We start from the raw sequence: 12,747 nt of genomic DNA on the forward strand, positions 1-12,747 counted from the left end.
AAACCGTGGCTACACAATAATGCATTGCCTCTATCATGTTAGAACGTGCATTAGACTCAAATACAAAAACCATGAAACAAACCACCATCCTTCAACAATTTGAGCAAAGATAGAATGCCTAAGGAACAACATAGATGGACTTGCAGAGGATGGGCTGTTTTACTTCAAGCACCATAAAAAAAAGAGCACAAATGCATGGGTTTTCGGGTATATACATTAAGTTGAACCTTTGGCACTAGGAATCAGGGCATTTTGTCACGTAGCATTAACACATATTAGAAAATTGTGTAGTGTCAAAGGGATAGAACCACCAGCATTCAAGCAATGTTGTCAACTAGGCAATAAAATGTTCTACTGAATTTTTCTTCTTTGTCTAATTACTGCATACACTGGTAGCAACTTTGAAATGAGAAAAGGAGCTTGTACTCCTTTTATTTTCTGTTTAAAACAAAACAGAAAACAAACTGAAACATAAGCCCTGTTATACATTAACAATTTTAAAGAACATCAATTATACAAGAAAAAGACTAAGAACGAAAAGAGTGTTTACAGATACCAGACATGACAGTGAGTGGTCAGTAGACCCTCACAGGGCTTTGCGGTGGTACTCAGCCGAAGCCACCTTGTAATCACTGGCAGTAAACAGAGACGCAGCATTCTTTGCCAGATATTTTAGGAAATCATGCAAATAGCCCAACAATAATGCAAGGCTCTTCTCATCAAGGGGCGTATATGCCAACATTGCTCCGATTCTTACGAATAATCTCAGTAGGTGTGGCGCTCCATAAACCTGGGACATCGGCGCATCAGGGTGAGCCAAGAGGATTTCAGCATACTGGGGCCTCTCAAATTTGTAGAGCAGCTGAGTGCCCAACATCACGTTGAAATATTCTTTTATTCCTGCCACGACTTCATTAACCGCATATTCCTTATTATCGACATTTCCCTGCGACTTCTTGCAATCTGCATACTCTTCCAGAATGGCATCTACATTTTTCTTAGCAGGGAGTTGAAACAGCTGCTTCTGCCTGGTAACTAAGTCCCAGTCCTCGACAAGCCATGGTTTTAATTCTTCAGGAATCTTCACTTTAACTTCCATTCTATTCTTAAACACCTCTTCACTTTCAACGGTGGGGTCTGCCCGGGCCCTTTTCTTCCGAGGTGGCTGAGGTGCTTCACTGGTACTGCCACCATCTCCGTTTCCAGGAGTCTTCTGTTTGTTCTTTCTTGTCTTCCTCACAGATCCTGAAGGCGGGTTCTCCGCAGAGCGACCCCCCCACCTGCCAGGGAGAGCCGGTTCCAGATTCTTCTGCTGTGGACCAGCTGTCTTCTTTCCTGAGGAGGCCCCTCTCATCTTACTTCTCTGCATATTGCTTCTAGTTGGTTTTTTGAAGTTGTCTTCTTCTGCAGATTGTTGTCCACGAGTTTGAGAACCCTGCTTTCTGGAACTCATTCAACCCTGTTTTTATTCCAACCACTGTAATATATAAAGTATTTTACTTGGTTGTTTTCTTTGGTGACTTTTAACACACCGTGCTTCATAAAGGCCCATCAAAGCACAACTCATGCTACTCTCTTGGAATCTGGATTTCAAATCCTATTTCAGGACCATTTGTAAGTGACTTACTACCTCCTCCCTCTCTCTCTGATCCTCACTGCCACCCACCACTCTCACCCCACCCTATCACTCATCAGACCTGCCCATAAATGAGATTTTCTGATGCCACTCAAAAGACAGGAATATAATTTTAGAGAAGGAATTAATTAAACATGAAGGAAACTACAAAAGGCAGTGGAGTTGAAATTCAAGACTCTTGAACAGGAAAAATGACAAGATGAAAGAAATAGGAAAGAGTAATTTAGTTGACTGGAGGCAAATGGGTAATAGTGAAAGTTTTTGTATAAGTCTAGGAAGGCCTGAACTAGGGTGATGACAGAGTCAAGAGAAACTGAATACAGAACTTGGTAAATGAAGGAGAGGGAGGAGTCAAAGGTGGCTCTGCAATTTTGAGTCTGAGTAATTAATGAATTAATAAAAGCACTGACTTTTAATTGTTAGTCTGAAATCAGCAATAAAATAATAGAATACAGGTAATTCATCCATTCATTTAGTCATCATACATTACTGCATATCTGCTTCAGGACAGGTACTATGCTAGGTGTTAGGGATTCCTAAAGTGACAATTATAAGACATCAAGGTTAGCACAATGATAGCTATAGGCAAAGAATTTTGGGAGAGCAAACAAGAAATGGTAAGACACCGTTTTCAGCTATAGCTTGTTGGAAGAGGTGATAAACTAGTGAGGGAGAAGTCAGAGACGACTCCCAGGTTTTGAGGATGGGTGATTAGGTCATTAGTATTATCATCAAATGAGATTGCATCTAGAGGAGGAGAAAATGGATTAGAGAGGAAACAAGTTGAGTACTGGATCTATTAAGCGTGAGGTATGCAGTTAAGACACGTGACTTTAAAGCTCGGGTGAGAGGTCAGAGCCAGAAATGGAGATCCGAGAGTAATCATCATATAGCCGGTGGTGGAAACTGTGAGAGCCAAAAAGCGGAGAATAGAGGAAGAAAAACTGAAACAAGTATGGAATTCTGGAAAAACCTAAGAAAAAATGATATTTAGGGGTAAGCAGAGAGAGACCACAAATAAAACAAAAATGGTTAGAGCAGCCACAGGAGAATGGTATTTTGGAAGCCAAAGCAGCTTAGAACTTCAAGGAGGGAAAGGGATAATCTACAGTGTAAAACGCAGCAAAGACAGCTGGTAAGATAAAGATAAAAAACAGTGTTCTGTGATTCTTATGGTGTGACAGATAAAACAGTTCTTTTAACTTACACAATCCTCTTCCTCTTTCCCTTCCAAGAACTCTTAGTATTTTCCCAGATGGAATCTTATAGATCTTCTGGGATGGTCTGGAAGGAGGAGGTGGGAGAGACAACCTAGAAAGGAAAGCAGGTAACTGCAATGAAGATGAACTTTTGTGAAACAACATAGGAAAAAGAAAAAAATACTCTAATTTATAAACATGTGGTTTACAATTGTGCTATCAGAGAAAATAAATGAGTTCTGCTGTTAGACATACTTCTACTTTAATTAGGCTCTGCCATTTATGAGTTGTGAGACCTTGGGCAAGATATGTAAGCTCTCTTAGCCTCTCTTTCTCATCTCTGGAATGCAGCAAATTCCCCCTAGCCTTCACAGATTCTTGTTAAGAATTTCATAACACAATGTGGCTGGAGAGCTAGCACAGCACGTTGCAGGAATAGCTGCACATGTGAACATGGATACAAAGATGTTCGTTGCAGTGGTGCCTGTAATACTGAAGAACTGGAAACACCTAAACATTCTTCAGTAGGGAAATGGTAATGTAAATTATTATGTATGCACACTATCGAAGAACATTCAAATGAATTAAAAGCAGAGATCATGTACTGACATGGTAAGACATTCAATATATATTGTCAGGTAAATAGGTAGGTTGCATAATAATATGTACAATAGGATCCTAAAGAGATAGATAGCACAGGTAGAGAAATAAATACCAATCTCAGACAGTTCTTATGCAGTGTGTTCCAATTTTTGTGTTTTAAACTGGTGTGTATAAATGCATAGGAAAGTATCCAGATGGATAAATACCAGACTGTTAAAATTGGGGTAACCTATGGGAAAGAAAGAGGGATGGTAGACTAGCCTTAAACCAGGTTTCTCTGGTAACAACTTTCACTCACAGAAAACGCCCTTCAGCCAATCTCTAGCTCTTTAAGACAATGTGGGTAGGTGTCAGGGAAGCCCTAAGGGGAAACTAAGAAATAAAGAATGCTAGAAAACTAGAGCCCTGAATCAGAGAAGCACTTTCACTAAGCAAATGACACCCTCTAACTGAAACGGCAGAAAGCTCTGAGCGTGAATTAAAGGGCAAAGGTGGTCCTCAGAGAGCATCAGAGTCTGTGAATACACTGACCCTGTTGGAATCAGAAACCTTCGGGCTGAGAGGGATATATAGACACATACTGTGAAGATTCAGTGGCCAGTGTGTCAGGGCATTAACTGTAAGCTATCATGCTTACAAAATAATATCTCAAAAAAAAATTCAATGTGACTGGGACAGAGGTGACACAGTATCTGAGAATATCAGAGAATTCAGTTAAGTAATACAGTATAGGTGAAATCCAGAAAACCTACCAAGGGGTTAATATAGTGCAGAGCTTCCACAAAACAAGGGGACAGTTAAAATACCAACTAAAAGCAAGATGGCCCAGTGCCAACCAGTCTGTGTGAAACACACAGAAGTAGAGCTAGGCTGGACAGGAAGTATTTTGGAAGTCATACTGGTCATCAGCAATTCTTTAGTGAGGAGGAACCTGAGAATGACAGCCAAACCTACTGTATAGCCTTGATATTGATTGCACATATTCACGCATAAGAAAACTACAAAAAGGAATTCTATCTGCGTCTCACAAAGCAGGTGAGTTTTGTAATTCTCTACAAATTCTTCTATCATTCACTTAACGCCCCAAGTTGAAAGAAATATCTGACATTTTACAGAAAAATACCTGCACCACAAGGCAAGGTTTTTGCCCAGAGTGACTAAAGCCAGGGCGGCAGCCTTTCTAAGAATTGTCTCTGTACCTTTATTTTCATCTGAGTATCCTACGATCAAGCAAGCAACTATTACTACCTGGGAGTCAGAAGCCAGACATCAAAGAAAGGAAATACCCATCCTTTCAATGTCTGGCTCCTACTTGTACCAAATAGCCATAGAAGCCTATGGATAGCTTTAGTACAGTCACCGCACTTTGTACCTCCCTTTCCAGAAGCTAGAAACTGCTCCATGGTTTGGTGACAGACGTGCTGCGCACTCTTCATTTAAAAATTTGGCAGTATGTATTGCTTTATTTTGAGCTGTTTAAAACTCTGAATCTGCCAGTTTCTGTCTTGAGTTTCAGGCTTTATTGTTTACTGGCTTAGTAAACCTACTCTGCTCCAATCATGCTTCCTCCCTTCGTCTCTCTCATCTAAAGACCATGAAAGTACCACTTCCTCTTTAAATCTCCACTAACTACCCTAGCCCATGTTTCTCTCCCATCTCCAGTACCATATGAAACTGACGCTGGTACTCCAGAGCTTAGTATTTAATTACTTAAGTTTCATATGTTAATTTTGCTTATAGAACTACACCATTAATCTCCACTTGCCACAGGTCTTGTGTTATCCATCTCTTGCATCTTTTCCAACAGCATTTAGGTCCCCTGGGGGTATACAATAGTGAATCAAAGTGAGGAGATGATTCAACACATGGGGAAAATAGAAGCACAAATTAGGGACAAGTCATTAAATATTTTTCCATTTGTTCCCTACAGGTCAGCTCTAGGGTAGGCCAGACATTGAGAAAACACATTCGCATGTTTGCCTTAGTTTCTACCTCTAATCTTTGTGTAAATACTCATTTAAACAGAGGTGAACTCATATGGAATATCAAATCTTCTGTCTTCCCTTTCTTCCCTTTCAAAAAAATTGCTATTACAACTAATCATTTTCTCATGTCAGTCAGGTTATAATATGCACACATTTTGAGAACTGTATGATATCCCATCAAATGGGCACACCTTAATTTCCTTAACCAGCCCCTCTCTGGAAACAGTGTGACTTCCCTCAACTTATCCTACAATAATTATTGAAACATTTTTTGCCCTCATTTCATATTGAGATTCCCAGATGCAAAATCTACTAGGTCAAGAGGTAGTAACATTTAATACATTGCCAAATTACTTCCACCAAGTTGTACCAATTTCCAACCTCAGAAGTAGTGTGTAAAAACGTCTATCACACCTCACTTTGGTTGGCACTGGCTATGACTACCCTCATTTTAGAAAAATTGTGAATTTGCTAAGAAAAATGGTTTTAGTTGTCCAGTTTGTATTTATTAGTGATGTTTTAACATTTAAAAACTGTTTATTGGTCATTTATACTTTGCTCTTGTCCTTTGCCTACTCATTTTGAGTTGGTTCTTAGTGATTTTGACATTTATAGGAGCTCTTTATATATCAAGAATTGTCATTTTTTTGGCAAATAGTTCTCCTAGTGTGTTCTTTTATAGTGTCTGATGTTAAGATTTTCTTTATTTAATGCAATATGTAGTTTTGCCTTCCATTAAGATTGAAAAGTAAGATGATTTGTTTTATACTTTAATACCTTAATCCATCCAGCATTTTTAAGTTATGAACTGAAAATCTGTGTTATTTTCCCACAAGTAGTTAATTTTGCGGGACCATTTATTAATCTATTCTTTATGTATCTATAAATACCAAAATATATAAAGATGTGGGCATTCTCCCCTTATTCCCTCCCCGCCTCAATCCCATTCACACAAACCCACCTTCCAAAGTAAATGTGTCTTACATACATGTGACTATGTATGATGTATTTGTCTTGACAAAGGTAAGATACATATTGCTCTGCCACTTTTCTCACTTTATTATCAGCATCTATGTCCGCACATACCTAGCTCATTCTTTTTAATATCCATATCATTCTATAATCTGTATGTACCACAATTTAACCAGTCCCAAACTCATGAAAATTTAAGCTGTTTCCAATACTTCATTACAGAAATGCTGTAATAGACATCAGTGCACAGATGTATTAGAGCATTAGGTAAGTATTTCTGGAGGATATATTCTCAGAAGAGTAATTGTTCAAAGGACTTGCTTATTTACAACTTTGACAAGATAGAGGCAAATTCAATTTGTAGAGAACCGCTTTAATTTGTACTCCCAGAAAAAAGGTAAAATTTCATTCACCCACACCTTGAGCAACACTGGATAAACATCTTTTTGAAAAAGAAGTTTTTTGCCAATCTAATATGTAATAACTTATTTTTATTTGAATGTGATAGAGCATCTTTTCATACATTCGTATGTATCTCTTTCTTATATGAATATTTTTGTCCCCTTTTCTACTAGGTTGTTTGCTTCTTTTATTGATTTCTAATAATGAAGTACTAAGTTTTTTTGTATGTTGGAAATATTTTTTCCAAACTGTCACTGTTTTTCATAAGTGGGTCCGTGTGCATGTACGCATATATATAAATATACATATCACACAAATGTACCGAACCTTTTCCTTTGTGAACTTTGGCATTTATGTCATGCCTAGGGAAAATGCTCCTAAATCAATATTCTAAAAATGATTTTCTATATTATTTCTTATAGTTTCTTCCAAATATATAATTTTTCTAATATTAATTATTAAAGAATGCATCTTTCCTCCACTAATCTGAAATGCTATTTTATAACATTCTAAATTCCTAGAGATATATGGGTCTTCTAAGGTACTCTCTTCCCAATGATTTCTGATTATTTTAAAAGGTATCACTGTTTCTAGGTCATCTGTTCTGTCAATGATATGTCTGTTCTCACACCAGTATCACCTTGGTTTAATTACCATAGTTAAAAGACATAAATGTTGCCCTGGAGTGACACTTGTAAATGGGTTCAAGCATGTTTGATGCAGTATTATTTGAAGTAGCAAAACACTGGTGTCAACCTAGGAGACTATCAATAGTGACTTGGCAAAATAAAATGTGATACATCCATAATATAGAATATCAAGCTAGTTAAAAGAATGTCACTTTGAAAGGAATCAAAGAGAACTCTATGAATGGAGATGAAGACATCCACGAGAATTTGTTCAATTAAAATAGCAAGTTGCAAAACAATGCCCATAATGTGACACCATATTTATGTAAAAGAAAACACAAAACAATATTTTATATATATCCATATCCATTTTTTAAACAGGTACATACTTTAGACATCTAGAAGGAAATAGAACTGATAATAGTGGTTAACTCTGGGGAGAGTAAGAGAATTGGGAGTGGTGCGAAAAGGAAACCTGAGCCTACTCTGTAATATTTCAACTTTTTACATTACAAGGAGAATGTACTCATGTACCAATTATGTGACTAAAAATTTACATTAAAATACATATATTTAAAATTCACAATGATTTTCTGACTCACTCTTATCCACGAACCTCACACATAGTTGGATATTTCAGTTAATTATCAGTGTAAAATATAGTTTGTAGGCATACCATTCGGACTGGTTTCCCTCCTTCTAGGTTCTGCCCATCCTCAGAGGCCCAGGTCAAGGTTCTTTTCCTCCTTCAGGCTTTCTCCATTTCAGGCTACCCTGACCCTTGCCTTCTCTAAGTTCCTATTGGCCCAAAAGTCCACCTCCCTCCCTTCAGCCCTTAATCATTCTCCAAATGGCCCCTGTAAAGGGATTTTGTGCCTACCCATCTACTGCATCCTTTCCACCAGGGCAGTGCCCTCCTCTGCAACCTGGTTTTCAGAAGGGAAAAAATAATAAGAAAAATATAGTGACTCCATGGGAAAATGAAGCTGTCAAAAGACTGAAAAAACCTTCCTTCATCTCCTCATGCAAGTGATGGACCATTCAGGAATGCAGACTCCAATTGCTAATACCTTTGTGTATGGGTGTGTCACAAACGAGTGTGAACATCTGCTACAGCTTGTTGGAATAAACCTTTAAATGAATATACATCATGTCAGTTACATTTATATCAATTCTCTCTCTTCTCGATCTTGGAACACTTCCTTTATATTTAACAGATATTTTTTGAGTCTGAGACGAAGGAGGAATGATATAAAAGCTGTTAGCAGACTGAATACGGTTATGATTTGCTAGTTAAAATTATAGCTCCTGGAAATTCCCTTATAAATAGATATGATCAATATACTCAAAATCTTTCTAGATTGTTAGGACAAGCCAGAAGTCATAATTTCAGAATTCAGTTCTAGTGGTAACTGCTGCTTCTGGAAAATCAGGAGAGAAACCAACAGTATTATTATTATTATTTTTACAATTCCAGAAAGAGGTATCCACTACTTTTAGAAGTGTAAGTGTGAGTGTGTGTGTAAAACAGGATGTACCAGAAGGACTAATAGAGCCATAATTATTATTAAAGCAAACACAGCGCCAAGCACTGTCCTAGCACTTTACATATAATCCCCTCAACAATCCTATGAAGTAGGAACTATTATCTTTATTTTACATATGAGGAAATTTAGGGACCAAGTGAGTAAGTTATCTTGCCCAAGATCACATAAGAAGTGGCAGAGCCAGGATTTAAATTCAGGAAGTCAGCATTTACTCTTAACCACTAAATTATGCTGCATGTGAGATGCCACAAAGTAAGAAAAACAACATATGTAACTAACTATAGGGGATCAATTGTAGTATCTCTTATCAAGGAATTGTTTAGGTACTTTCTATACTGAAAGCACCAATGGACTTAGCTCCACCCTCCCCTTAGAATTTAGAGTGCTTTCCCAGATAGGTGCTTATTTATGTTCCAAATATTTCTGGATAGTTAGGAATGTTATGTGAAATTATCTTGTTTGAGAACTGAGACCAGGAGAAGGGAGGAACTTACCCAAGTTTCTGTAATCAGGGATAGTTCTGCAATCAGGATCAGATCTTCTGATCCTTACTATACAGCAAACTTAGCTTTTCTGATGATGTCCTAGAAGGTCAAACAAGGGGACAGGAAAGGACACAAAATAAAAAGACATGAGATGGTTTTCTTTCCCATCAATCAATGCATTTTATCACACACAAAGGACACCAGAGCTGATAAATAATGTACAAGTTGTTTCTTTTCCCTTTCTTGTGGTTATATTTTCAGATTTACTTTATTGTACGTTTATCTTGATTTTTGACAAAGTAATTGTTTTTGCCTTTTTTTTTTTTACTTTTTACTAAGGATAATTTCAAATGGATAAAAATGTAGAGGGAACATTACAAACCTACCCGAATTTATCATCTAGCTTCAACAATTACCAACTGAAGGCCATTTTGTTTCATCTATAACCCCACCCACCGCTCCCCCACCACTCGGATTTTTTTAAGTTCACTGAATAGCTGACTTTCTGTATTTTATTATGGAAAATTTCAAACACATACCAAGAAAGAATAATATAAGGAACCCCATATGTCCATCGCTCAGCTTAATCGATTATTAACTTGAGGCCAATTTTGTTCCATCTATACCCCTCCCCACTTCCTCCTACCGCTGTGATTATTTTGAAGCAAATCCTAGTCATCAGCGTATTTTGAAACCAATTCCAGATATTTTATTACTTAATCCGTAAATATTTTCTCATATATATCTCGACAGGATAAAAACTGTTTGAAAACATAACCACAATACCATTATAACGTCTAAATAATCGACATCAATTCCTTAAAAAAAAAAAAACCATCAAATATCGAATCCGTCTTCTCATTTTCCCGACGCATCTTAAACAGTTTTTTTTTTTTTTTTTACAGTTGGTGTGTTCGAATCAGGATCCAAACAAGGCCTACTTATTGCATGTGGTTCGTCTCCAGCTCGCTCTCGTTCTTCATCTTTCTCCCCCTCCTTTTTTTCAACTTTTCAATATGGAAAATTCCAATCCCCGCTATTTTAAGGTAATTCCCAGATAGCAAATATTTCATCGGTAAAAATTGATATGTCTGTCTTATATCTCTAGTTTCTTCCAAGGAAGAAGCTGATGGGCAGGAAAAGCACTATAATGAACGAATTTACATAATTTATGTTTTTCCTCATTCTGTTACGCGGGTTTTTCTGTCCACAATAATAGCTAATATCTTTCAGAGCCAGGCTTCGTATTAAGCGCCTTATACACACGCATATACAGTACACGCCTCTGAGGTACACGTCTCTGAGGTAGATACTATTATTATCACCATTTTACAAACATGGAAACCAAGACACAGAAAGAACGGGAGCCAGCCTAAGCTGGGCGTTGGCGAACGGGAATTTGAATCCAGATCTGCCCGATTGTGAAGCTATTAGTTAATCCTGTCTATATACACGACGATAAGAGGAAATCGTCAACCCTTTCTCCCCACCCCCACCCCGAAACCTGAAACGAGAATCCAGTTCTTTCCAGCAGCCGACGTGTGATCACTGCCGTCCCTCCAACCGCCATAGTAAAGCCAGGTTTCTCTGGCAACTGATATCCATAGGCAGACACGTCACCCTGGAGGCGGGCTTATGCCCTGCAGCCAATCACAATCGTCTTGTCTAAGTTTTAGAATGTTCCATTATCAAATGATTGGACGAGGCCCACCACGTAAGCAATGACACTCCGCCGCAGTAAAGGCGGGTGCTAGCAACCTGCTTCTTCACGGTTAAGGCTTAAGGCAAACCAATCATCTTCCCCCTTTAGTGCGGGCTCTGGCCAATGACGTTCGCCCCCTTAGGTTCTGAGCCCGCCCTCCAAAAGCGCGACAGCCGTTGGGTCATAAGTCTATAGGGCAGGGTGTTCACGTGGCCTATTTTCACGACCCAGAGTTCCGCTTTGACCAGTTTTTTTTTTTTTCCTGCAGGGAGGCATTATGGGTTTTTTTTTTCCCACTGGGAAAGGAAGTGTCTACGTGGCCTGCGGAAACGGGATGGGCGGAAATGAGCTAAGGTTCCCGCGAGTGGGGAAGCGCGAGGTCAAACCTGGGGCCACGTCCCCGAACCTCTTGCGCAACTCTTGGAAAAAAATTAAAAAGGCAGAATGGGGATTTTGATATATGTACGGGAAGGGGTGGTGGGTGCTGCAGCCGCGTGGGGTTGGAGCTAGTGTGTTAGTGCGCAGCGAGCTCACATGGCCTTGGGGTTGCGGTGTGTGCGCGCGCCAGTCCTCGTGGCGCTGGAGGTGGTGGGTGTGCGCAGGCGCGCGCCTCTAGCGTTGGGGCCGGTGTGGATGCTGGAGCGAGGGCGTGCGTGCCTGGGTGCGCGCGCGCGCGCTCTATATAAATCGTTCTCTACTTTTGCGTATGTTTGAAAATTGTTCTAATGAAAAGGAAAATAGAGTCAAGGCGACCATAACAGAAATAAAAGGCCTTTGCTAGAAATATTTTGGTTTTTCCTGTCAATTTAATTTAAGACCCTACAAATACACTTTCTTCCCACGTTTTTCTCGGTGCCAAAATCCTGTTCTAAACCATAACCCTCCAATGGTTAAGACCCAAAGCCTCCCATTCCCATATTAGCGATTCCAAGGTGCCGCTTCTTTCCTGTTGCCTAGTATCCTTCCCCCCCTTCTCCCTGCTCCTTTCCCCTCCTCCCCGCTCCCCCCCCCCCTAAAGTCGCGTGCAATTCTCCTGACACAAAACGTATTTTTTTGAGAGTATCTATATACGACAGCCTTCCCCTTTACAAGAGACTGCAAATTTCTGTGGGGGCTGGAGCTCTCTTACCTTTTTGTCCTGAGCTCCAAGCACGGTGCCCTTCAGGCAAGTATGCGCTCAGTTAATTTTCCAGAAAGTTCTCTGGGTGAGGTTTATAGCTCGTGAGTCTGCCACTAGATGCCGCCAAATCCCAGCAAAGGATTGGCTGTTTGGTCCTTGGAATTATGGGATTTTGTTCCCCCCCTTTTTCTGATTCGCTGAACTCTTCAAACAATCTGTAGGGCTCATGTGTATCTTTCTTTGCTAGGGAAAACTCAAACTTCTGTAAATAGCCCACCCAGGCAGAGGACTATGACCCGAGATCCAAATGTTTTTCATTTCTTTTCTTCTTTGAAAAAGAATTTCCCCCCTCAATGCCTCTTCTTTGCCTTTTGGGGGGGGGGGAGGTCAGAATTGATTAGTGACCCGGGGCACTGATGCTCATGAAGATTCTAATCCTTTCTGTGCACTATCTTTTCAAATGCTCA

At 39.4% G+C, this 12,747-nt stretch overlaps 1 protein-coding gene across 4 annotated transcripts; it reads right to left on the minus strand.

Annotated features, from left to right (window-relative positions):
• Positions 1–451: 451 nt before the first annotated feature.
• MORF4L2 (mortality factor 4 like 2) lies at positions 452–12,355 on the minus strand. Of its 4 annotated transcripts, none has more exons than XM_014838590.3 (4): positions 12,290–12,355; positions 9,468–9,557; positions 2,844–2,947; positions 452–1,477 (listed from the first exon to the last, which is right to left on the minus strand). In XM_014838590.3, the coding sequence occupies exon 4, from the start codon at positions 1,451–1,453 to the stop codon at positions 587–589; it is 867 nt and encodes a 288-aa protein (XP_014694076.1). In that variant the 5' UTR covers positions 1,454–1,477; positions 2,844–2,947; positions 9,468–9,557; positions 12,290–12,355; the 3' UTR covers positions 452–586. The 4 variants fall into 4 exon arrangements, with proteins under 4 accessions (XP_014694076.1, XP_014694070.1, XP_070358278.1 ...); XM_014838584.3 differs by lacking the exon at positions 12,290–12,355 and adding an exon at positions 10,963–11,101; XM_070502177.1 differs by lacking the exon at positions 12,290–12,355 and adding an exon at positions 10,400–10,418.
• Between the last annotated feature and the right edge of the window lie 392 nt (positions 12,356–12,747).

This window comes from Equus asinus, chromosome X (genome assembly GCF_041296235.1).
Source record: "Equus asinus isolate D_3611 breed Donkey chromosome X, EquAss-T2T_v2, whole genome shotgun sequence".
NCBI classification, from domain to species: Eukaryota; Metazoa; Chordata; class Mammalia; order Perissodactyla; family Equidae; genus Equus; species Equus asinus.

Excerpts from the sequence above, each read along its gene's own strand:
- MORF4L2 (XM_014838590.3), bottom strand. The coding sequence starts at position 1,453 with ATGAGTTCCAGAAAGCAGGGTTCTCAAACTCGTGGACAACAATCTGCA.